General features: G+C 43.5%; 1 protein-coding gene across 4 annotated transcripts in view; it reads right to left on the reverse strand.

Annotated features, from left to right (window-relative positions):
• Positions 1-19,957: 19,957 nt before the first annotated feature.
• The window catches only part of MTRR (5-methyltetrahydrofolate-homocysteine methyltransferase reductase), a 37,509-nt gene continuing 29,884 nt past the window's right edge, over positions 19,958-27,582 (reverse strand). For all 4 annotated transcript variants that reach the window (XM_070357738.1, XM_070357739.1, XM_005905128.3 and 1 more), the window contains one exon: positions 19,958-26,102. In XM_070357738.1, coding sequence (XP_070213839.1) covers positions 25,961-26,102 — 142 coding nt within the window. In that variant the 3' untranslated portion in view covers positions 19,958-25,960. The remainder of the gene's footprint in view (positions 26,103-27,582) is intronic.

Raw genomic sequence — 27,582 nt, forward strand, 5'->3', positions numbered from 1 at the left:
GCTGATATTCTGGGCAAAGTCTAATGATATCTCAACAAACAGAAGGGAGAAGTACATATTGTCTCCCAGAGCATCCTATGATGTTGGATAATTGCTTGTGTTTACCTGCCAGTCCTAAAATGAGGTTGGCCTAACCTCTCCCCTATCTCCCTGCTGATGTATTAATACAAGCAGCCTAAAGAGTTAAGACATCGTTTCTGAGGTTTACAGACTCAGGTTTCTGTACATTCAGTCAATATCCACTGGCTTTGTAGCCAGTTGGTCAGTCTGGCTCAGACAGACAGGAGCTGCATTTCAGGATGGGATGGAGCCTTGCCTTATCTCATCCTGGGTGCTTAAGGTCCTTAAGGGACTCCTCTGTCTTAACCCAAGAGGGCCAGTCGAGGGGAAGATCTGCTGGTCAAAGTCAGGCCTCCCGTCCAGCTATGATCATTACACAGGCACGTGCTGTACAGTACGTGGGTGACTCAGATGAGAAGTCCAAGTCTGTAACGGATGTGAACATGAGAATGTGTTTTTTGTCATCCAGGACTGTAGAAAGTTTAAAGGATGTAGACAAAACCTCATGCCTCATTATAGCTGAGCCACCCAGAGGCTGGAGACTTAGACCAGCTGCAAACTGAGTGAAACTGTTAGTCGCTCAGTAACGTCTGACTCTTTGAGACCCCATGGACTGTAGCCCGCCAGGGTCCTCTCTCCATGGGCTTCTCCTGACAAGAATACTGGAGTCGGGTGCCATGCCCTCCTCTAGGGGATCTTCCCGACCCTGGGATTAAACCCAAGTTTTCTGTGTTGCAGGCAGATTATTTACCATCTGAGCCACCAGGGAAGCCTCTAGGTGATGTCTTGTTGTTGAGTCACTCAGTTGTGTCCGACTCTTTGCAATCCCATGGACTGCACACCAGGCTTCCCTGTCCATCACCAAATCCTGGAGCTTGCTCAAACTCATGTCCACCAAGTCGGTGATGCCATCCAACCATCTCATCCTCTGTCATCCCCTTCTCCTCCTGCCTTCAACCCTTCCCAGCATCAGGGTCTTTTCCAATGAGTCAGTTCTTTGCATCAGGTGGCCAAAGTATTGGAGTTTCAGCTTCAACATCAGTCCTTCTAATGAACATTCAAGACTGATTTCCTTTAGGATGGACTGGCTGGATCTTCTTGCTGTTCAAGGGACTCTCAAGACTCTTCTCCAACATCACAGTTCAAAAGCATCAATTCTTCAGTGCTCAGCTTGCTTTATAGTTCAACTCTCATATCCATGTATGACTACTGGGAAAACCAGAGCTTTGACTAGATGGACCTTCATCAGCAAGATAATGTCTCTGATTTTTAATGTGTTGTCTAGGTTTGTCATAGCTTTTCTTCCAAGGAGCAAGTGTCTTTTAATTTCATGGCTGCAGTCACCATCTGCAGTGATTTTTGAGCCCCCAAAAATAAAGTCTCTCACTGTTTCTATTGTTTCCCCATCTATTTGCCATGGAGTGATGGGACCAGATGCCATGATCTTCGTTTTTTGAATGTTGTGTTTTAAGATAGCTTTTCACTCTCCTCTTTCACTTTCATCAAGAGGCTCTAGTTCCTCTTCACTTTCTGCCATAAGGGTGGTATCATCTGAGGTTATTGATACTTCTCGTGGAAATCTTGATTCAGGCTTGTGCTTCCTCCAGCCCAGTGTTTCTCATGATGTACTCTGCATATAAGTTAAAAAAGCAGGATGACAATATACAGCCTTGATGTACTCCTTTCCCAATTTGGAACCAGTCATTGTTCCATGTCCAGTTTAACTGTTGCTTCTTGACCTGCATACATGTTTCTCAGGAGGCAAGTCAGGTGGTCTGGTATTCCCATCTCTTGAAGAATTTTCCACAGCTTGCTGTGATCCACACAGCCAAAGGCTTTAGCATAGTCAATAAAGCAGAAGTAGATGTCTTTTTTGAATTCTCTTGCTTTTTCTGTGATCCAACAGATGTTAGGAATTTGAACTCTGGTTCCTCTGCTGCTGCTGCTAAGTCACTTCAGTCGTGTCCGACTCTGTGTGACCCCATAGATGGCAGCCCACCAGGCTCCCCCGTCCCTGGGATTCCCAGGCCAGAACACTGGAGTGAGTGGCCATTTCCTTCTCCAATGCATGAAAGTGAAAAGTGAAAGGGAAGTCGCTCAGTCGTGTCCGACCCTTCGCAACCCCATGGACTGCAGCCCACCAGCTCCTCCGTCCATGGGATTTCCCAGGCAAGAGTACTGGAGTGGGGTGCCATCGCCTTCTCCTCTGGTTCCTCTACCTTTTCTAAATCTAGCCAGAATATCTGGAAATTCATGGTTCATGTACTGTTGAAGCCTGGCTTGGAGAATTTTGAGCATTACTTTGCTAGCATGTGAGATGAGGGCAATTTTGCAGTAGTTTGAACATTCTTTGGCATTGCTTTTATTTGGGATTGGAATGGAAACTGACATTTCCCAGTCCTGTGGCCACTGCTGAGTTTTCCAAATTTGCTGGCATACTGAGTGTAGCACTTTCACAACATCATCTTTTAGGATCTGAAATAACTCAACTGGAATTCCATCACCTCCACTAGCTTTGTCCTAAGGCCCCCTTGACTTCACATTCCAGGATGTCTGGCTCTAGGTGAGTGATCACATCATCATGGTTATCTGGGTCATTAAGATCTCTTCAGCACTCTTGCCTTGAGAACCCCATGAAGAGTATGAAAAGGTGATGTAACAGTTCAGTTCAGTTCATTTCAATAGCTCAGCCATGCCCAACTCTTTGCGACCCCATGGACTGCAGCAAGCCAGGCCTCCCTGTCCATTACCAATTCCCAGAGCCTGCTCAAACTCATGTCCATTGAGTCGGTGATGCCATCCAGCCCTCTCATCCTCTGTGGACCCCTTCTCCTCCTGCCTTCAATCTTTCCCAGCATCAGGGTCTTTTCTAATGAGTCAGCTCTTCACATCAGGTGGCCAAAGGACTGAAGCTTTAGCTTCAGCATCAGCCCAAAGTATTGCCACCTTTGCATCAGGTGGCCCATGAGTGTCCAGGAGTCTCCGGCAGACGAGTGGGTCAGTGGTGGCCTGCTGCAAGGTCGGGGCACAGTGTAGGGGTGAGTGCATGGGGCGTTTTGAAGGAGGTCACCTTTATCTTCATTAGCTCCACAATAGTTTGGTCTCAGGTCAAACAATGTGAGGGAACACTGCCTTGCCCATCAACAGAAAATCGGATTAAAGATTTACTGAGCATGACCCCACCCATCAGAACAAGACCCAGTTTCCCCCACAGCCAGTCTCTCCCATCAGGAACCTTCCATAAGCCTCTTATCCTTATTCTTCAGAGGGCAGACAGAATGAAAACCAAAATTACAGAAAACTAATCAAACTGATCACACAGACCACAGCCTTGTCTAACTCAATGAAACTATGAACCATGCCATGTAGGGCCACCCAAGACAGATGGGTCATGGTGGAGAGTTCTGACAAAACATGGTCCACTGGAGAAGGGAATGGCAAACCACTTCAGTATTCTTACCTTGAGAACCCCAAGGTGATGTATAGGTGTTAATTACTTAACACTTACATTTATGTAATTAACATTCAAAGTATGGGGGATCCATGAAGGGTCTTTAGTCTGTTAATTTTGGCCACCAGAATAAATAGTGGGACTTTCCTGGTGGCCCAGGGGTTAGGAATCCGCCTTGCAATGCACGGGACACAGGTTGGTTCCCTGGTTGGAGAGCTAAGATCCCAAATGCCATGGAGCGACTAAGTCCACAGGCTGCAACTAGAGATCCCACGTGCTGCAAGGAAAGATCCTGCACAATGCAACTAAGGCCCAAAGCCACACAGCTAAATATTAAAAATAATAAGAAGAAGAGATAGTTTATAAAAAGAGAGGAAGAGACATGATCAGAAAATATCAGAAACTGAATAGTTGGTTGAGGGGGAAAAAAAGGAAAAGCAGGCCTTCTGCCTCTTCAGGGTACTGAAAGCACAAAGTTCATGAAAGGACGATGATTTTAAAGCTTCTCTTTAAATAGACCTGTTTGTGGAATCCTGTTGTTGTTCAGTCTCCAAGTTGTGTCTGACTCTTTGCAACCCCATGGACGGCAGTACACCAGGCTTCCCTGTCGTGGAATTATGGAATACTACTCAGCAATAAAAAGGATAAAGTACTCATCGCACATAGTATGAATACATTTAAAAATCATTTTGATGACTGAAGGAAGCCAGAAAGGGGGGAATACATAGTGTATGATTCCCTTTATAGAAAGTTCTACGAAAAGTAGCATGGAGTGACATAGAGCAGATTCGTGGCTATTTGTGATGGGGTATCAGGGTGAGATGAGTGCAGTTGTGCATTGCACTCATCTCATACGCTAGTAAAGTAATGCTTAAAATTCTCCAAGCCAGGCTTCAGCAATATGTGAACCGTGAACTTCCTGATGTTCAAGCTGGTTTTAGAAAAGGCAGAGGAACCAGAGATCAAACTGCCAACATCTGCTAGATCATGGAAAAAGCAAGAGAGTTCCAGAAAAACATCTATTTCTGCTTTATTGACTATGCCAAAGCCTTTGATTGTGGGGATCACAATAAACTGTGGAAAATTCTGAAAGAGATAGGAATACCAGACCACCTGATCTGCCTCTTGAGAAATTTGTATGCAGGTCAGGAAGCAACAGTTAGAACTGGACATGGAACAACAGACTGGTTCCAAATAGGAAAAGGAGTTCGTCAAGGCTGTATATTGTCACCCTGTTTATTTAACATATATTCAGAGTACATCACGGAGAAGGCAATGGCACCCCACTCCAGTACTCTTGCCTGGAAAATCCCATGGACGGAGGAGCCTGGTAGGCCGCAGTCCATGGGGTCGTGAGGAGTAGGACACGACTGAGCGACTTCACTTTCAGTTTTCACTTTCATGCACTGGAGAAGGAAATGGCAACCCAGTCCAGTGTTCTTGCCTGGAGAATCCCAGGGATGGAGGAGCCTGGTGGGCTGCCGTCTATGGTGTCCCACAGAGTCGGACACGACTGAAGTGACTTAGCAGTAGCAGCAGTAGCAGAGTACATCATGAGAAACGCTGGACTGGAAGAAACACAAGCTGGAATCAGGATTGCTGGGAGAAATATCAATAACCTCAGATATGCAGATGACACCACCCTTATGGCAGAAAGTGAAGAGGAACTCAAAAGCCTCTTGATGAAGGTGAAAGTGGAGAGTGAAAAGTTGGCTTCAAAGCTCAACATTCAGAAAACGAGGATCATGGCATCCGGTCCCATCACTTCATGGGAAATATATGGGCAAACAGTAGAAACAGTGTCAGACTTTATTTTTCTGGGCTCCAAAATCACTACAGATGGTGACTGCAACCATGAAATTAAAAGACGCTTACTCCTTGGAAGGAAAGTTATGACCAACCTAGATAGCATATTGAAAAGCAGAGGCATTACTTTGCCAACAACGGTTTGTCTAGTCAAGGCTATGGTTTTTCCTGTGGTCATGTATGGATGTGAGAGTTGGACTGTGAAGAAGGCTGAGCACCGAAGAATTGATGCTTTTGAACTGTGGTGTTGGAGAAGACTCTTGCGAGTCCCTTGGACTGCAAGGAGATCCAACCAGTCCATTCTAAAGGAGATCAGCCCTGGGATTTCTTTGGAAGGAATGATGCTAAGGCTGAAACTCCAGTACTTTGTCCACCTCATGCAAAGAGTTGACTCATTGGAAAAGACTCTGATGCTGGGAGGGATTGGGGGCAAGAGGAGAAGGGGATGACAGAGGATGAGATGGCTGGATGGCATCACTGACTCGATGGACATGAGTCTGAGTGAACTCCGGGAGTTGGTGATGGACAGGGAGGCCTGGCATGCAGCAATTCATGGGGTTGCAAAGAGTCGGACACAACTGAGTGACTGATCTGATCTGATCAGGGTGAGAGGAGGCATATCTAGAGCAACCAGATCCCACTTTCCATAACAGTTGCACAGGTTATGTTCCAAGTCATCAAATTGGGCACTGTAAAAATGTGAAGTTTATTATATGTCAATTATACTTCAATAAGGGTGTGAATAAATAATTTGTTTCTTAAATAAATTAAAAAAATTATGATTCAATAAGCATTCTGGGCCCAGCTGTGTTCAGAAACACATTTATGAGACTTTACCCCAGAATGTGACTATATTTGGAGATGGGCCTTTCAAGAGGGAAATTAAGTTAAAATGAAGTCATTGAGGTGGACCCTGATGCAGTATGACATGTGTCCTTGCAAGAGGAGAGAGGGACACAGACACACAGAGGGAAGGTCATGTGAAGACACAGGGAGGAGACAGCCGTGCACCGTCGAGGAGAGTGGGACAAACGGGGAAAGGCGCGTTGACGTACACACTCTATTGGGTGTAAAACAGAAGCCGGTGAGAAGCTGCTGCACAACACAGGGAGCCCAGCCTGGTGCTCTGTGATGACCTAGAAGGGTGGGGAGCAGGGAAGAGGAGGGAGGCTCAAGAGGGAGGGAACATGCGTATACTGATGGCTAAATCGGGTTATGGTATGGCAGAAACCAATACAACATTGTAGAGCAATTTTCCTCCCATCAAAAGATAATTAAAAAAAAAAGCAGGGGTGTAGCAGTTTCTCAATGAGCATTTGTTGGATGGATGAGTGAGTAGATGGGTGGACGATGGTTGGATGGATGATGAATGGATGGATGATGGTTGGACGGATGATGGATGGATAGATGGACGATGGATAAATGGATGACAGATGGAAGATGGATGGATGCAAGGGTGGATGGAAAAGGTGGATGAGGGATGGATGGATGAATAAACATGAACATTAACCTAAAAATACAGTTCCCAGCTTTGTAGCTGGGGTTCCTAGCTGCTCCACTCCTCCTAGGCTGTCTCTGCCTGAATTTCTCCAGACTCAGGACACTCCTGACCACCCAGCTTTCCAGGCCAAGTGATGCTGAGGAGGTGGAAGGGTCACAGCACCCACTGTTTCCCACAGCCCCAGGGTGGAGCGTGGCAGGACCCCTCACCCGCAGCTTGGAGGGAACCGGTGAACTGACATCCTCAGATCACCCTGCCCTCACGTCCTCAGGCTCCAGACATGATTCCTTGTTGTCATCAGCACATCCTTAGACGCTGCGAGGGTCAACACTCATCACAGAGACACTCTGTTAATAGGAGCTGCTGCCTGTCTTTATTTTATTGGTCTGAATATCTTGGTCCCTTGGTCCCAGCAGCTCCTTCCCTCCACCTCTTGCCAAACCAAAGCAGCTAAGTCACAAAGGTTGATAAACTCCAGAAAATTGTTTTCTTCTGAGAACCATCTTTGACCAGAAACTCTTCCACAAACTAGCCTACCATAGGCTGACCCTCTGGCTTCATCAGGAAAACTGAGAGGAGCAGGATTCTAATAGCTGTCCACCTGAGGACTCAGCTCAGGCCAGCTTTGGGGCATCGGTAGGAGGAACTGAGCCATATTTAGGCATGTTTGAGTTTCTCTAAGAGAACCAGAGCAATGGATGGGGAAGTATTTGGAATTTTGGCTACTAATACTTTATTCACGCAGCAAGGGGAATGGCAGTTCTCAGGAAGAAGGTGAGAAAGGGAGAAGGTGAGTCTAAGGAGAAGGTGAGTAAGAAGCATCTCCCTTTGCTTCTCCCTTGATCTTGTAGATTTCATAGTCAACAACGTCTTGTGGAATTGGGACAAGTGCTGAGCACTGGGTCTGAAATTATTAAAGCACGTTAGTGCATCTCCACAGGGCTGCCTGGTTGGCAGTGCGCTCCCAAATCTTATTGGAGCAAGTCACACTCATCCTCTGGGGTTTTCTAGTCCAGCTCGAAAGAAGCCTTCCCTAGCCCATCCCCTTTGACAATTAAGTAAAAATGCAGGTGAGTCATTTCCTGCTACTACTGTAGCTTATTCCTTTGACTCTTTGCGACCCTATGGTCTGTAGCCCACCAGGCTCCTCTGTTCACAGGATTTCCCAAGCAGGAATACTGGAATGGGTTGCCATTTCCTTCCCCCGGGGATCTTCCCAATCCAGGGATCGAAACTGTGTCTCCTGAAGCTTCTGCATTGGCAGGAGGATTCTTTACCACATGAGCCACCTGGGAAGCCCCTTATTCATCTGTAACTTCCACTAAATAGGGTGCAAATGAGAAAATAATCTGTGTATGTGGCTAAGTCCCCTGGCTGCAGTGGTTCTCGCATATTTTCACATATTTTCCTGAGAAACTTCATACGAAGAAAATACAACCTTCTCAGTACTTTTCCCTTGAAAATACTAAAGGAAAACAGAAATAACCTACAGATATATTGTGAAATAAGGGCAGGATTTAGCTGCTCTTAGACACAATGGAGTCACGCTGTTTGGTGAAAGTCATCCGTCTGGAAAAATAGAAACATGATTTAGACCTTTTCCAAACTGTTCCTTTACCTGTTAACATTTGGACCATGAATTAAAGCTGGTGAGAGGTGCTGAGTTAACGGCTGTTGAATGGAGAGCCGTGGAGACAGACGTTTGCGCTGGGACCAGGCAGTGGGGCGGGCACTTGCTGGGCGAATGAGAAACACAGCAAAGTGAGCTGGCCATAATCAAACGCAGCCCTGAAATTCAGAGCACTCCCAACAGCGAAGCAGCGTTGCTCCCAGAGTAATGGCAGAAGAGAGAGGAATAGAAGAGACAGCAGCAACAGGAGTGGTATTAGTGCTACTAATAAATAGAAACACGTTGTAAATCCTTATTTTGTATCAGGTGTAGCCCTAAGGACTTGAAATCTGTTAATTTTTCTAAGGGACAATTGTCAAAATTCCTGTCCATTTAGGTTAAACTTTCTCCCCAGTTGCCAATATCGATGAAGATTTAATAATCTTCTCAGAAGGTAGACGGTGTGATGCAGGCTTTCCCGAGTCTACTAGGCAGAGCTCTCTGTCCTGTAAAGGCAAATAGACCAAAGGTACTCTTGCCCTCGAGTGTCATGCCCTGCTGTTTATCCAGAGCCACCAGCTCAAAAGATGGTCGGGATTCTTTGCAGAGAAAAAGATGCAAGGTAGCACTCTGTCTACATCATTGACTCTATGATTAACCACTAAAGAAACACCACACAATTCAGTCTCATCCTGCACAGAGCAAAAGAGCGTCCTGTTGCCTGTTCAGAAAACCTGCATCCAAGTGTGGACAGAGGTGTGAGGAGAACTTAAGCCATAAAGACCCATGAAGTCTCCGGGCTGTTTTAAGTCACATTTGTCTTACACAGTTGGAGGAAATAGAAGACGTCTTTTATAACAAATATTGCCCTTGTCCTTGGCTTATTGTCTAATATTGATAACAAAAACCAGATTTTCTTATATGTATCTGAAAACCAGAGTTAAAAATACGTGAATATTCAGAAACTAGAAGAAATTAAGATGTACAAAAGGAACACCATCTTATATTTTCTTAATTTGATGAAATTTAAAAAAATCCAAAGCTAAAAAGATCCTGGGCAGACTGCTTTGCAATATCTGGATAAAGAGCTGAATGGAGATAGTTGGACACCATGGAAATCAGTGCCTTGCAGTCACCAAAGCCCATCCAAGCTCATGCCAGCCACACAGGCTTTCAGGAGCATATGTGTGTGACGACGACTGTCCATTCCCCGGAAACTTGACCTTCACAGCTGCCAGGTGGCTCCATCAGAGTCAGCAACCAAGTTACAAGCCCAAGGGAACAAACAGTCCTGACCCAATGCCCCTTCTGACCAATCTTCTGACCAATATATTACAGCGGACATGCAATTCCACTTCAGCAACCTCACACCAACCAGGGCACATTTGGAAGCCGTGCAAGATGCTAAATAATTCAGAAAGTCCCCCTTTTTTTTTTAAGACAGAAATAATGAAAGCAAAGGAATGACGCTCATGTGCTGGACATTCTGAGTTCCAATTTCTGTGTCTTAACATAGTGGAAAATATAAAGCATGTTAAGAAAATGGTAAAATTTTAAATCTTTTCATTCTTTTTTCATTAGTTTTTTTTTTTTTTTTTTTTTTGATGGAAGACTTCTTCCTCTGCAACAGAAAGTGCCTCCCCCAGAAAGCTATGTTCTGTACTATTATGACCCCATGATGCTCCCTCTTTCTGAAGCCAAATTTCAAGTCAGTGGTGGTAACACATCAGGCATCTGGTAGATCATGGTTTACCATCACCTTACTGGCTCAGATGGTGAAGAACCTGCCTGCAATGAGGGAGACCTGTGTTCGACCCCTGGGTCGAGAAGACCCCCTGGAGGAGGGCATGGCAACCCACTCCAGTATTCCTGCCTGGAGAATCCCACAGACAGAGGAGCCTGGCGGGCTACAGTCCATGGGGTCGAAAGCAGTTGGACACGTCTGAGCAACTAACACTAACTAACCTCTGTGTGACAGTAATTTTCACTAGTAACTGCGTAGTGAAACATAATGACGAGAGAAACACAGTAAAAATTTCCTCTTATTGATCTTGATATACATATAATTGGGGCTTCCCTAATGGCTGAGATGGTAAAGAATCTGTCTGCAATGTGGGAGACCCGGGCTTGATCCCTGGTTTGGGAAGATGCCCTGAATAAGGGAATGGCTACCCACTCCGGTATTCTTGCCTGGAGAATTCCACGGGTAGAGGAGCCTGGTGGGCTACAGTCCATGGGGTCGCAAAGAGTCGGACACAACTGAACAACTAACATACATATACTTTTTAATTATAAAAATCAAAATTAAATATTATAAAAATTATAAAAATATAAATATTTTTAAAAAGATAAATAGCAATCGATTGCTTCTCTTTAATTGTACCAAGTCATTCTTTGAAAAAAGGGGGTAAATTTATAACTACATATGCATCTAATGGCTTAACAAATCACAGCATTTATTTCAATCTGTAACTTCTGCATATTTGTCAAAATTAACATTCTTTGCATATTCATGTTCAATGGACACGTAACAAGATTTGTCATGTCACTTCACCCACAGTTAATTGAAAAACACTTCTTTTAAAATTTCTCATTCTTTTTTATTTTATTTAACTTTACAATATTGTATTGGTTTTGCCATGTATCAGAATGAATCTGCCACAGGTATACATGTGTTCCCCATCATGAACCCTCCTCCCTCCTCCCTCCCCTTACCATCCCTCTGGGTTGTCCCAGTGCACCAGCCCCAAGCATCCAGTATCGTGCATCAAGCCTGGACTGGCGACTCATTTCATATATGATATTATACATGTTTCATTAAGTTCAGAAAGTTAAGTTCAGAAAGAAACAGATATGTGAATTGTTAGGAGAAGTATTAAATATAAGGATAAGCTTGTCAGAGATCCATAAAAAAAATCATATTTCACAATGAATTCCAGAAACTGAAATACTGTTCCTGTCTTTGTCCCTTCAGGACTGAGTCTAATGGTTTTCAAATGTCTCTGCAATAGAAGAATTTCCCCTAATATATCTTCACCATAAATTTCTATTAAGTGAAGATGTCCAACAGAGTCTGAGAAAAGAGCTGGATGTTAAGAAACATTGAGGATGTTTAATCCACTGATTAAAGCCACTGCTTTAGAAGAACTGTCCAGTTCTTGGTGAAATTAATAAAACACTCAAACAAGCCTTGTGGTCCCTTCCAGCAACCCAAGGCTGGCCTCTTTGGTCCTTCCCCTGACATTCTTCCTTAAATTGGATTCTTTTTCTGTGTAAATGTCCATTTACTTACACTTTATTGTTACATAGTTATCAATAAAATTTTGGTTTAAATTTGTGGTTTTCTCCACAATCTCTGATCTTCAGGCAGTTTTAAGGCTTGAGCTTCACTATATCATTTTTAAGGTTGTTTCTGACTGTCTATAAATATTTCTGTATCTGATTTAAAGTTTACACCAGGAAAAAAAAAGATGGCTCAGGAAAAAATGATATATCTCTACATATAGTAGAGAAGAAAATCCAAGAATGACCTGCTGTGTCCATGTTAATTTTCAGATGGCAGCGCACTGCAGAGGTTGATGTGGACATCTAGACCTGTCTAAAGCCCGTGTAGAACTTCATGTGAGCACATTATATCAACAGGGAGAGTCATTCCAGGCTATACCCAGATTTCAAAGCATTTTTTACCTATAAAGTGAGACTGAAGGAAGTAAGTAATTGTTTCCCAATTGTTTTCCAACATTGGAAAAGGCTTCACTGGTGGCTCATTGGTAAAAATCCACCTGCCAATGAAGGAGATGCAGGTTTGATCCCTGGGTTGGGAAGACCCCTTGGAGGAAATGGCAACCCACTCCAGTATTCTTGCCTGGAGAATCTCATGGACAGAGAAGCCTGGCGGGCTACAGTCTATGGGGTCACAAAAGATTAGGACACAACTTAGCGACTAAAACAACGTTAAAAAGAAAGTCACCATGAAGGAAAACTTCGAGTGGTCATACAGAGTAACAAAACTGAAATAACTCAAGTTCTATCTGTTTGTGTCCATCATCCCCATGCCATCATTTTAAATTTTGACTCTTTTGTTCAAATATGGTAACACCTAATGCAGCAGAGATGGAAGATGGGGCCATCCTAAAGCTCTAATGAGGCTGAGCTCCTATTGATTTACTCTCAAAATAAAAACAGGAGCTCGCAGTCATCGCTGGTGGGAACACAAAACAGGACAGTCACTTTGGGAGGTAATTTGGCAGCTTCTTAGAAATTTTTGTTTACAAAAGGAAAAGAAAAGCTTAGCATCCAACCCAGAAATCCTACTCCCACATATTTATCCAAGTGAAGTAAAAAACTTACGTTCATGCAGATTTTCTTCAATAGGTAAAGGAAAAAACCATTCTAAATCCATACAACAAAATACTGTGTAGCAATAGAAAAGAACCAGATATCAAGTCACACAATCACATGAATGAATCTCAAAGACATTTTGCTAAATGAAAGAAAGTGAAAGATGAAAGTCGCTTTGTGAGGGTTGACTCTTTGTGACCCCATGGACTGTAGCCCACAAGGCTCCTCTGCCCATGGGATTCTCTAGGCAAGAATGCTGGAGTGGATTGCCATTTCCTTCCCCATGGGATCTTCCCGATCCAAGGACTGCACCCAGGGACTGAACCCAGGTCTCCTGCATTGCAGGCAGATTCTTTACCATCTGAGCTACCAGGGTAGCCCTAAGACTCACCCAAAAAGCAGCCCTTTGTATCATCTAATCATGCCTCAGTCTGGAAAAGCCAAAATTAGAGAGGTGGACAGAGATCAGTGGTCGTCAGGGGCTCTCTAATAGAAGGAACTGGGGCTCTTTGGGACAATGTTTAACTGTACCATTGGGGCAGTGAGAATACAAGATAATCATGAAGCAACTCAGAGCGCCAGAAAGTAAAGAAGCACTTAGAGAACAAAACCGAGGGGCGCATCAAAGGGACTGAGAGATCTTGCAAAGGCCAAAGATGAACAATTTGAGCAAAAAACCAATATTAAACTCATAGTATTTAATACTCGAGTCTATCTAATAGGAAGAGATAATAAAAATAAAATAAATAACTTGGGAGAAGGGACAAAATTTTTTTATTTTTTCCCTACAAAAGCATAAAAATAATATATATAGATACTCCTTCAGGAGGTCAAGCTTAATTTCCCTCCCTTTTAATATGGGTTGGACTTAAGTACTCATTTCCAAATAGACCGAAAAGGAAAAATAGGAACTTCTCAGTGGAGAAACGTAGCAGGTTCCATCGGAACCAAATGACAGGCTTAACTCACAGTGACTAACCTCACATGCTATGCCATGTGCTAAAGAAGGTGACATCTCACCTCTCAAAAAACCATGACACTAGGGCAACCATAAGCAGTGTGCTCAGCGGCGCAGTCGTGTCCGACTCTTTACAACCCCATGCACTGTATCCCACCAGGCTCCTTTGTCCCTGGGATTTTTTTCAGGCAAGAATACTGAGGTTGCCATTTCCTCTTCCAGGCGATCTTCCCAACCCAGGGATCGAGCTCTTGTCTCCTGCATTGCAGGCCACTCTTTACTGCTGAGCCGCCAGGAGTTACAGGGTCTCCTGTAACCAGTAACTGTAACTCCTGTAGCCAGTCCAGTAACCAGGAGTAACTACCAGAAAACCCAAATCAAGGGGCCTCCTATAAAATACCTGAGGTCTGCTTTTGAAAACTTAGGGTCATGAAAAACAACAAAAGACTGAAGAACGGTCACAGGCTGAAGGAGACCAAAGAGATAAGAAGATTGAAAGCAACAGTGTCCTGGGTGAGGCTGTGCACAGAAAGATGTTAGTGGAAAAAGTGGCAAAATCAGAATAAGGCCTGAAGTTTAATTTTTAATCTGATTAGAATTAATTACATATTATTACTGTATGGTTTAGTAAAGCTATTTAATATTATTTGATAAATCTACTAAATTCCTATGGTTAGTATTATCCAAGTCCTATTTCCAAACTGGACTTTTTCAAATTCTAGAAACAGATTTACTTAAAGTTTTTTAAAATGTAACTTAAGAATCACAGAATCTAGTGTTCCTAAGAATAAAACGCTGTGTGGAAAAAAAAAATTACAAAACTTTACTGAAGAACATTACAAAAGATTTAATCAAAATGAGAGAACCATTTTCCTGATAGTAAGCAACAATATGGTAGAGATTTCAGTCCTTCTAAAATCTATTCAAGGCAATTCTAATTTAAAAATCTCATCAGGATGTTGTTGATGAACTCCAAACGCTGATTCTAAAATCCACAAAGAATAACAAAGACCTGAAAATAACCAAGACGCTCATTTAGAAGAAAAATAAGATGGCATGTTTATGGGGCTGTTAAATCTTAGCCAAACCTCCTCATTTGCAGACTAGGAATAACGGCACATAGCTCACAGCTCAGTGATGACTACATGAAGTCCACAAGGGTTGACACGCAGGAGTAGGTGAGCGCTGTTAACCCTGGGATGAGAAGCAGGGTGGGCGTGGGAGACCAAGGAACCCCGGGTCCTGAGCTGAGCTTCTCAGATCACACAACCCACTGCTTACAAATGTTATATTCACACGTACGCTCAACATCATAAATGCTGAAGAGAGACTGATCTGACAGTGAAATGCGTTCAGCATTCTTCAGCCAACTCTAGTTTAACATTCTTACCCTAAAAGAATACTTCTAAAAATAAAAGTTGTTCTAACCTTAAAAAACACAGCTGAACCTCTGGTCATGAAAATTTAATGGATGTCAAAAGCAGTGTTTGGATTTCCATGAAATGTCAACCAACTCCACTTAAAAAGAAAAACGTTAGCTTTAAACGAAGCATAGATGAAAGCCTGGAAGAATCGATTTTGCAACAGAATGAGTAACACTGCTTTTAATAGTGTTCAACTTAATGTTCCTTTCTGAGTGGGGAAAATTAATCATATTTATTCAAATACTGCAAATCTATTTAAATTACCTCAGTTTTCAACTTTGATGACAATCAGTCACTTAGACCTGTGATGCACACGTGCATTAGATAAACTGCATCCCCTGGGTGATTAGAAGAGCTAATCTCTGTGGCTCACAGAGTGAGAGGGAAACCAGAACCAGCCGGATCACGGCACACGGGACATCCTACATGGCAGTCGGGCTTCCTTGGTGGCTCAGTCGTAAAGAATCCACCTGCCGATGCAGGAGACATAAGACAGGTTCAGTCCCTCGCTTGGGAAGATCCCCTGGAGGAGGAAATGGCAACCCACTCCAGTATTCTTGCCTTGGAGATGCCAGGGACAGAGGAGTCTGGCGGGCTACAGCCCACGAGGTCACAAAGAGTCGGACACGACTGACCGAATTTCACATCACAGTGCCCCTCAAGCGCGTACTGAAGGTGAGCAAAACTCTCCATAACCAAACATGAAAAAGAAAATCACCGCAGTCTCTAAAGCAAAATAAACTAAGTACTTCAATTAAAAGCGATAAACAGATAAAAACTTAAAGTACAAATCCAGATGAAATAACTTTATAATTAGTGTGGTGATTAAAGAAGTTAAAGCTTAAATTTATTAATGTGGATAGCCTTTCTGGTATTTTATTAATCTGACTGATGAAAGAGGAAATTGAAGTACAGTCCACTTAGAACATTTCAGGAAAATTCAGTTAAAACCAAGTCATGTCCAGTGGGGGGAAAAAAATCCAGAGCAGAGACATAGGGTTCTGAACAGGCAAGAAAGCAACACAGCTCAGAAGCTCCAGGTTATTGGAAATCATGCCACTGCACTGGGGATTTTAAAGCCAAGGAATAGTTTGGGTACTTGGGAGCTTGGGAAGTCAGAAGAACACCCTCAAGTCTGATCAGAAAACCCAGGTTTAAACAATACAGTATACTAACGCATATATATGGAATTTAGAAAGATGGTAATGATGACCCCATATGCGAGACAGCAAAAGAGACACAGATGTAAAGAACAGACTTTTGGACTCTGTGGGAGAAGGCGAGGGTGGGATGATTTGAGAGAATAGCATTGAAACATGTATATTATCATATGTGAAATAGATCACCAGTTCAGGTTTGATGCATGAGACAGGGTGCTCAGGGCTGGTGCACTGGGATGACCCAGAGGGAGGGGATGGGGAGGGAGGTGGGAGGAGGGTTCAGGATAGGGGACACATGTACACCCATGGCTGATTCATGTGAATGCACAGCAAAAACCACCACAATATTATAAAGTAATTAGCCTCCAATTGAAATAATTATTTGAAAAAAAAGAAAACCCAGGTTTAAGACTTACTTAGACTTCCTTAAGGTAATTGTTTATTTTTTATGTAGCAAGTTTTAAAATTCAGTAACAATCTGATGTACAGGAATAGTGTCCTTTATTTCATCCTAAGTGATCATATTTTGCTCATAAACCTCTTAATCCAGGCTTGGTAACCAAACTGTTTTCTCTCATAATATGTCTGACACCACATGTACAGGATTTTTCTTATGCTGAGATACATTTCCTCTACACCCAATTTGTTGAGGGTTCATATCATAAAAAGATGGTGAATTTTGCAAAGCTATAAAATATAAATGAATGAAACTGTGGAAGACACAAATAAATGGAAAGGCAGTCCATGCCAATGGACTAGAAAAAGAAACACTATTAAATGTCCTTACTAGCTGTAGTGATCTACAGATTCAATGAAACCCCATTCCATTTGCACTTTTCATCGAAATTGAGAAAACAATCCTAAAACTTGTAAGAAATAACAAAATATCCCAAATAGCCAAAGCAATCATGAGCTGAAGTGGCTTTAAGGCCTTGGTAACCTATGTAAGATTGAAGGCAGGAGGAGAAGTGGATGACAGAGGATGAGATGGTTGGATGGCATCACTGACTCGACGGACCTGAGTTTGAGCAAACTCTGAGAGCTGGTGATGAACAGGGAAGCCTGGTGTGCTGCAGTCCACAGGGTCGCAAAGAGTCGGACATGACTGAGCGACTGAACTGAACCAACGTAAGCCACCAAAACTTTATGTAGTGCCTCAAGGTTAAGAAATCAAACCTAAGGACATACAATAACAAACAGCCAAATAGACTTCCCCAAATAACTCTTAAGCCATAGGCCGTCAAGGAATTTCCTTGCTTCGCTTCCCCATCTTCCCTGTAAGTCTTCTCCCTAACTTCTGTAGGTGGAACACTCCTAGAAATTTCCTGTTAGGAGTTTGTTTTTGGGTGGGTGGGGGCATGCCTCAAGGCTTGAGGGATATTAAACCTGGGTGGGCCCTGGCAGTAAAAGCATCAAGTCCTAACCACTGGACCACCAGGGAATTTCCTGAATTGAATTTTGCTCTTAAAAGTTTAATATACCTCTAAATAAACACAACAGAATGTTCCTCAGTCATGAGAAAGAAATTCTGCCATTTGCAACAACATGAATGAGCATAGAAGACGTTATGCTATGTGAAATAAGCCAGACACAGAAAGACAGAAATTGTATGGTCTGACTTATATGTGGAATCTAAAAAGGACGAAGTCAAAGTCATAGAAATGAAGGGTAAAATGGTGGTTACCAGGGGCTGGGGGCTGGGGTAACAGGGGAGAGCCAGTCAAAGGGCACAAGCCTCCGGTTATAAGAATACGTCTGGGATCTAACACGCAGCATGGTGACTACAGTGCGGCACTGGATACTTGAAATGGAGTAAATCTGAAACCTTCTCATCACACACCCTCAAACATGGTAACAATGTGAGGCAATGTGATAATTAACCCGACTGTGGTGATCACGTCACAAAGTCCACACAGACCAAATCATTATGTTGTACATTTTAATTATATACAATTTTGTTTCTTAATTGGGCTTCCCAGGTGGCTTAGTGGTAAAGAGTCTGCTTGCCAATGCAAGAGAATCAGGACATGGGTTCAATCCCTGGGTAGGGAAAATTCCTTGAAGGAGGAAATGGCAAGCCAGTCCAGTATTCTTGCCTGGAAAAGTCCATGGACAGAGGAACTTGGCGGGCTACAGTCCATGGGGTCATAAAGAGTCAGACATGACTGAAGCAACTCGGCACGCACACATGCCAGTTTTCTTGCCTGGAAAATTCCATGAACAGGGGAACTTGGTAGGCTGCAGTCCATGGGGTTGAAGAGTTGGATAAGGTTCAGCTACATGCATGCACACTATTGTTAATTTTACCTCAAAAAAGCTGGGAAAAAACTTAAGACAATTAACATTTGCTTTAACATTGGTTTCCTCTATTGCTTTTTTTTTTTTTTTCCCATCGGCATCTTCTTTTATCTTTACTGCATTCTTTCAAATGTTTGGCATTTAATGTACTGGTCCTTTTCCAACTTCCCAGTATTTAAGCTTAGATCATTGATTTGTAAGCTTCTTTAATTTGATCAGAATTTAGACACAACTGTTTCCCCCAGAGCACTGGTTTAGTTGCAAACTTCAAATTTTGAAAAGTCTTTTCTTGTCTTCATCAAAATATTTTCTAATTTCCTTATGATTTTTTTCTTGAGTCATAGGTTACTTTGTGTTGCTTATTTTCCAAAGATTCGGAGGTTATTCTGGTTTCACTTAGCTATTTTTAGTTTAATTCTCAGAAAACCTACTGTACAGCTTCCATCTTTTTGAAAGTTGGTGTATTCTGGTATGTATTCAACGTAAGCTGGAAGATATGTTCTGTTCTGAAGTTGTTGGTGTTAGTGTTTTACGCATGTCCATCAGCTCCTATTGTGTTAAGTCGCTTAAACATTTACGATTTTGTCTGCTTGTTCTCTGTGTGGTATGTCAACTTCCCCATCTGTGATTTTGGATTTGCCTTTTCCTTTTAGTTTGAGTTTTTGCTTTCCATCAGTATATTGAGTTGGACAAAAAGTTCATTCAGGTTTCTCCACAGCCTCTAATAGCAAAATCCCAAAAGAACTTTCTGGCCAACACAGTATTTTTATGCTTTCTTACTAAGTGCAAGCATATTTAGGATTTTCATGTCTTTCTCATCAATTGACTCTAATCACTATAAAAATATCCATCCCCTGCAATATTTCTTGAAGCTTCCTTAATTTTAATAATTTTTATTATTTATTTTTGGCTATGTTGGATCTTCATTGCTGTGCAGGCTTTTCTCTAGTTTGTGGTGAAAGTGAAAGTCACTCAGTTGTCCCTAGACTATACAGTCCATGGAATTCTCCAGACCAGAACACTGGAGTGGGTAGCCTTTCCCTTCTCCAGGGGATCTTTCAGACCCAGGAATTGAACCCAGGTCTCCTACACTGCAGGCAGATTCTTTACCAACTGAGCCACAAGGGAAGAGTGGGTAGCTGCTGGGGTCCAGCCCCAGCAGGATCCAGGGGTACCCTCAGGACGACGGCATAGGCGAAAGGATAGCAAAGCAGACAGAACAGAGGCTTGATCTTCCTTGATTAACGCAGAAAGCCAATAAAGCTCCTGTATTCCAAGGAGTCATCCTGAAAGAAGAGAGAGAGAAAAAGAGAGAAAAGGAAAAAAAGCATGACACGGGGAGACCAAGCTTCGGTGAGCGAGGCCCATAACTTTATTTTCAAAAGGAACTTTTATACCTTGACTTGTACATAGAGGGAAATGAAAGATGCAAAATCTTACAGAGTCAGCCCAAACATTACATCTGTTTTGTCTTTATCAAAACCAGGATTTCTTCTGCATACCTTTCGCATAAACAATGTTGTGTACATTATCTTCTGGCCTTGGAGGCCTGTGGACATTTTATGACCCTTTTTTGATAAAGGCTACTCAACCAGAAAACTTATTTTCCCTTGAAGTGTTTTTTCTTTATATTTCTAATCTATGTCAGCCTCAGAAAGTGCTAAACAGACTTACATTCTCACGGAGCAAAGGTGCAATGAGTTACAACAAAGAAAGAACCAATTAGCTCAGAGGTCTGATGTGGGTAATTCCAAGGCTGCTGCTTGTTTTTTTTCTTACATTCCAACTATGTTAACCAATGCACTCCCAGGTGCACAATGGATAAGGGATATGGGAACTTGGCAGCAAGCATTGGCCCAACAATGAAGCCCTTTACCAGTACTATTTTAATAATTTTTCACCCCTTAAAGGACTCTATGCTCATTAGGACTTTTAGAATGTTTTGGCTTCCCGTGCCTTTCAAGGTTGGGGAGTTGTGAACAATCATGTGTGTTAACTGCAAGAGTATGGATAAACCTGTCAAGCAAGCTAGAAAGCCATCAGAAGGGTTTGAATTGAAACACTCCTATCATGCCCAGGAGACTTATTAACTAAAGCTCTAAGTTGACTTTTTCCAGAGAAAGGTGGTCGGGGATAGCCCTCTGCTAATGTCAGAAGAGTTGGTGAAAGGCATAATACAATAAACAGTAGAGAGATTTTGGTTTTGGAGTAGATGCTTGAGCAGATCCAAGGGGTCCCTTGAGTTCTGATCCGCCTTGCTCATCAGATCTCTTCCACATGACCTTCTCATGGGTGGGATCTCCCGTGGTGGCTCCCGGCAGGTAGCCTTTCCCTTCTCCAGGGGATCTTTCCGACCCAGGAATCGAACCCAGGTCTCCTGCATTGCAGGCAGATTCTTTACCAAGTGAGCCACAAGGGAAGCCTTGTTGTGGTGAGTGGTGGCTACTCTCTAGTAGTGTGTGGGCTTCTCATTGCTGTGACTTCTCGTTGTAGCTCCCGGACTCTAGAACACAGGCTCAGCAGTTGTGGTACATGGGCTCAGTTTCCCCCGGGTGTGTGGCATCTTCCCAGACCAGACTGAACTGGAGTCTCCTGCATTGGTAGGCAGATGCTTTACCACGGGGTCACCACAGAAGCCCTCTTGAAGCCTCCTTGTACACTAATTAAACTACACTCCCTTTTGTTTCCATGGTATTTTGTTGTTGTTCAGTTACTCAGTCATGTCCAACTCTTTGCAACCCCATGGACTGCAGGATGCCAGGCTTCCCTGTCCTTCACCATCTCCCAGATTTTGCTCAAACTCATGTCTATTGACTCGATGATGCCATCTAACCATCTCCTTCTCTGTTGCCCCTTCTCCTCCTGCCCTTAAGCTTTTCCAGCATCAGGGTCTTTGCAAATGAGTTGGCTCTTCCCATCAGATGGCCAAAGTATTGCAGCTTCAGCTTCAGCATCAATCCTTCTAATGAATATTCAGGGTTGGTTTCCTTCAGGATTGACTGGTTAAATCTCCTTGCAGTCCAAGGGACTCTTGAGAGTCTTCTCCAGCACCAATGTTCAAAAGCATCAATTCTTTGGTGCTCAGCCTTCTTTACGGTCCAACTCTCACATCCGTACATGACTACTGGAAAAACCATAGCTTTGACTGTACAGACTTTTGTCAGCAAAACAATGTCTCTGCTTTTTAATATGCTAAGTTTGTCATAGCTTGCCTTTCAAGGAGCAAGTGTCTACAATGATTTTGGAGCCCAAGAAAATAAAATCCTGTCACTGCTTCCACTTTTCCCCATCTACTTGCCACAAAGTGATGGGACCAGATGCCATGATGTTAGTTTCTTGAATAGAGAGTTTTAAGCCAGCTTATTTTTTAATTGAAGGATAATTGCTTTACAGACTTTTGTTGTTTTCTGTCAAACATCAACATGAATCAGCCACAGGGGTACATTGTCCCCTCCTTCTTGAACCTCTCTCTCATCTCCCTCTCCATCCCACCCCTCTAGGTTGATTTATTTGCAAGGCAGCAATGGAGAAACAGACATAGAGAACAGACTTATGGACACGGGGAGAAGGGAGGAGAGGGTGAGATGTATGGAGAGAGTACCATGGAAACTTACATTACCGTATGTAAAACAGATAGCCAATGGGAATTTGCTGTGTGTCTCAGGGGACTCAAACAGGGGCTCTACAGAGCCAGATTTTTCATTCTTCTCTTTCACCCTTATCAAGAGGCTCTTTAGTTCCTCTTCCCATAACCTTTATTATCTTCTCAAACATCATAATATTTTTTCATTCATTTATGGCTCTCCTCAGTAAGAATGCAAGTTCTGAGAACAGAGGTTTTTTATCTATTTTCTTCACTGCTGTTGCCACAGTACTTCAGGACCTGGTGAAGTAGGCACTGAAAATACCTGTGAAATGGATGAAATTTCCCTCTGGGTATTGCTTTGGCTGCAACTCATGTGTATGTTTAGCATTCTGGAAGAAATCAGTCCTAAATATTCTGTAAACCATTTTCATTTCCTATGTCACGCATCATTTGCATGGGTTTAAAAATTCTTCAGTGTGGCCTCAGCGGGCTGATTATAGTTGCTTCTTAACTCTGTCAAGACCAGCAAACAATGCCTTATTTCACACCATCTGTTGTCTCCCTTTATGGCCTAGTTCATGGTCAATTTTAAAACTGTCTCAAGCATCTGAAACCAGCGTGGGTTTCAGATGCCTGGATGCAGCTCACATGTCATCTAGTTTGCCGGCTGTGAAGTTCACATTCCCACATTTTTTAACCTGACAGTTTATGACTAAGTAGATTATGTCCCAGTATTATGGTGTCTGGAATTTAGTTTAGACTGCTCCAGCGCAGATAACTAGGTGTGTTACGGAGTAAGGAACTCTCTGGGTGCAGTCAGCATTCTAATGAGGAAAACCATACAGCCAATGGCTACCTCAAGCTCTTACTAATTTCATCACTGATCAGCCTTATGTTACCGAAAATAATGGGTCCAACAGCAGCTTCTTACAATAACAGGTTAGAAAGGGGTTCTTACTGAACACTTAGTGGTACTAAGATATGATGGAGCTTGACTATATTAATCAGAGGTACTCCCCACTGCTGGACAGACAAGGTCAAAAAGGACTTAACCAGCAAGACTCTTGGGGTAGTGCCTGAGGCGTAACCCCAAAACAGCACTGTGTCCAGCCACTGGGCTGGGGGTGGGGGGGCAGTTTATGATGCTGAGAGGAACAAAAGTCTGCCCTTTTCATACTCACAACCACCTTGATGTGAAACTTTTTATGTAAGACGTGGCCAGGCCACCTAGAGAGATAGTGCTGGAACTTCGTTAAGCTTACAGGCCTGGCTGTAGGAAGCGTTAGTGCCTGACTGCTAATAAATAAAGAAAACTGTTCAAGAGCTGTGTGTGCTGCAAAATCTGGCCTGGGATCTAGTTTTACCCTCATCTGCTGGCAAGGCTGTGAGGGAGCAGCTGATTAACTCTCATCTGAACCTGGTAACTCGCAACCTAACAGAAATAACCCGGATGTTGGGCACCAACCACATGGCTCGGGCTGGGATCTGAGGACACTATGCACACTCTTCAGTTTCTCTTTAGGGGTCTGTCAGTTGTGCGGTCACATATAGGCTTCCCGTATGGTCCAGCGGTGAGGATTCCTGGTCTTCACCCAGGCGGCCCGGGTTTGACTCCCACTATGGGAACGTGGTAACTTGTAGGACTTCCCTGGTGGCTCAGACTGTAAAGCGTCTGTCTACAATGCGGGAGACCTGGGTTCAATCCCTGGGTTGGGAAGATCCGCTGGAGAAGGAAATGGCAATCCTCTCCAGTACTATGGCCTGGAAAATCCCATGGACAGAGCAGCATGGTAGGCTACAGTCCATGGGGTCGCAAAGAGTCAGACATGACTTCATTTTCACTTTCACAGGCTTCCCTAGTGGCTCAGACAGTAAAGAACCCACCTTCACTGCAGGAGACCCAGGTTTGATTCCTGGGTTGGGGAGATCCCTTGGAGAAGGGAATGGCAACCCATTCCAGTATTGTTGCCTGGATAATTTCATGGACAGAGGACCCTGGCATCCTACAGTCCATGGGGTCACAATGAGTTGGACATGACTGAGCGACTAACACTAACACAGCAACATGGACGGACAGCACTGGCACAGGACACACGTTCTCAGCTGTATTTTCTTGTTAGAATGATTAGCAAGGAATATCGTTCTTTGTCCCTTTTCATGTTTTCACCTTAAGTCTATTCTGGCTGACAGATATTAATATATGCCCATAATTTTGCTTGATATGTTGTCTTATGCCTTGTAAGTTTTTCCAGAAATATTTCTATTGTAAAAGACATGAAATATGTAACATTAGAGGTTGTAACAAACTGCTTTGAAGTCTTAACAAATTTTAAGATTATATACCGTATTATTTTAGATATTTATTTTTCAAAATGACCAGAACCCTTTGACAGGTAGAGATTTTTTAAATGCCAATCTCTTTAATTAAAAAAACAATATATACCAGAGACTAGGAGAAAAAATTTCCATATCCCTTTTAGACTTTGTTTTCTGTTCCGACAAATACTAAAAGAGAATGGGTTGTTGGGAATTATCTTAGTCCGGTAGTCCATTTGAGCTGCTGTAACAAGATATCATGGGTAGCTTATAAACAACAGAAATCTTTCACAGTTCTGCAAGCCAGAAGTGCAGAGCAGGTGCCAGTGTTGCTGGGTTCTGGTGACGGCCTCAGGGTTGCGGACGCCGACTTCTCACTGTGTCTTCACAGGGCAGGAGGATCAGGGAGCCCTGTGGGGCGTCTTGAAACAAGGGCACTGATCCCATTCCTAAGAGCTCCACCATCATGACCTTGTCACCCCACAAAGGCCCTAGTACCATCATATCAGAGGTGAGGATTCAAACATATGAATTGGGAGGCAGCGGGGGAAGCTGGGGGACATAAATATTCAGACAATAGCAGGAATTTATGAAATACAAGGGTACTAAGTAGGTATTTTAAGCCCAGGTTACAATCACAGAAATAACAATAAATTATGTGGGAAAATTTAAAAGTACATCAAAAGGGGCAGAAATCAAAAGATGGGAAATGGATCTATAATCTGAATGCAAATTTCTTTAAATTCTGGAACTGTGATACTAAGAAGAAATGACCATGCTAAGTATAAGTAAATCATATGCCAGAGTGGAATTTCAAAATACAGTTTATATTTCCAGCATCATGAAAAGAATCACTATAAGCATTACCTTAAAATGTTTTTATCAGAAATATAGTTTTGGTAATAAACCATCTGATAAAATTATATATAAACATGTAATCAGATATACTATACATATGTAATTTTAATACACTCATATGAATACTCTATGGTGTATTTTGTATAAAATAAAATTTAATTTTAGATTATTAAAAAAACTGGCAACAAGTTCACAAGACCTGACCACCTACCGGGTCAGCTCCCACGCTCACATCCTGCGCTGAAAAGCTCTCACACGCACCAACAGAGAAGCCCAGGGAGCCGGTCAACGTCCCTGCAAAATTTCTCCAGGATGTGGAGGTGGCCTGTGAGGTGCTAGTGGAGAAGTCAGAGCCGCCTTTCTGCTCAGGGTGGTTTGGGGAGGGGGTAGGGGGAGGTATGGAAACCCGAACTGAAAGTTCCCCGTATGGTTAAAATGGTCCACGCCCCACCCCACCTCCTCCAAGAAATGTTGAAAAAAAAATTTTTTTTTTAAATTTAAACGTTGAAAATCCCAAGCTTCAAGTCAAGTTTCATGTCAGAACTTTCAGCCAAAAAAAACCTTAATTCTCTTCTTTTACTTTCTAGGTTTATCACCAAATATCCTGAAGATACCGCTTTTCTTCTTTTAAAGTGGCCAATGTTTTCATTGCCTCTAGTTTTTCAACTCCAGTCTCTCTGCTTATTATTTCCACAAGGGCATCGTGGACATCCTTGGCCATATTCTTAGCATCTCTAGAAAAAAATGAGTAACAGCATTCTGTTTAAGAACAGGAACTGTGCACTAAATCCTCCTGCATTCACGAATCTCAGGCCGGGCCTGCGTCACCACACTGCAGCCCCCTCCATCTCTCTGGAAAGTGACCCTGAGGTCTCCAGGCACTGGTCACCACCACACCCCCAGCCCAAGGCCAGGCCTTTGCCCAGGGACCACCAGCACATGCATTGCTGACCACCCCGTTCACAGCTTTGAGTCCTTCAGCAGGCTCTGAGCTCCAGGAGCAGCCGAAATCTTGACGTGCCTGAGGGCCTCACGCACTGGGCCCTCCTTGGCTCTGCCCTCCCTCCACTCTCAAGGCCTTCCTGGGGCAAGGAGTTCCCCTGAGAGTCTACGCCTGCATGCCTGGCAGGCACACAGGCACACAGTTATCAACAGACACATCACTGAGAACTTGCTGAGGGCTGCCCCTTCTCGGTGCAGTTCCACGGCCCAGCTCTTTCACTGCAGGCCAGGCGAGGCCCCACGCAGCCCCCGCTGCACCGTGAGCACTGCTGCCCGGCTCTCCCACTGGGAGCGGTGGCTGGCACGGAGAGCACCTTGCCCACCTCCCGTCTCCAGACACCTGCACGGGCCAAAGCGCCGGCAGGCACTGTGACATCTGCGGCATGAGTAACTGCCAGACAGGACTCCACTGTGCTGGGAGCGGAACTCGCTCTGCCCCTTCCAGCGAGATTCCTTGAGAAAGACATAACAGCTGCTCCAACGTCCTCCTCCTGCTCTGCCCAAGCACACCGAGAGCACCTCAAGGCCACCCCCGTCCCCGCCCTTCCTCACGTCCAGGGCTCCAGCTACCACATCTCCTGGGCCCTGCGTCGTCTTCTTACTTGACTCTCAGCAGCAAAGGCTCCCCCTTGAGACAGTGTCCCCTGGGACGAGGGACAAGCTCGCACCTTCCTCGGTGGCTGTCCTCCTCAAGGTCCCCTTTGTTTGGTCCACACTAGAAGCCACGGGGCGTTCACTCTGAGCCCTCACCTCGGACCTCAGACCAGCTGTGAGTGTATCAACCTCACTTCACGGATGTGAAAGAATGAGGCACCAGTGATGGTGAAGGGTTACTTCTGGGCTAACATTTTAAGATCTCAAGTACCAGTTATTCATATACTTGTACATGTATGTTTGTACACGGACTTCACCTCCATTATTTTAGGGCTGCACTTAAAACTTCAGCCTAAATCTGACAGCACTCTCCTCTGCAAACAAAAGGAAGACCAAACACTTCACTAGAAGCTCCATGAAAACATAAACCAACACAACATCCAGGAGCTCGGTCGTTTCTGACCTAAAGCAACTTTTTCTATCTGAGGAGTCATTAATGGGTCGTGAAATCAACTTAGGAGCCAAAGTCAGCTTTCTTTAAAAATGATACAATGAACAAATAGACATTATCAGAATGTATCACAGAGAGTAAGTCCAAAAAGTAAGTTCTGTTTTATA

This window comes from Bos mutus, chromosome 20, assembly GCF_027580195.1.
Source record: "Bos mutus isolate GX-2022 chromosome 20, NWIPB_WYAK_1.1, whole genome shotgun sequence".
Lineage (NCBI taxonomy): Eukaryota > Metazoa > Chordata > Mammalia > Artiodactyla > Bovidae > Bos > Bos mutus.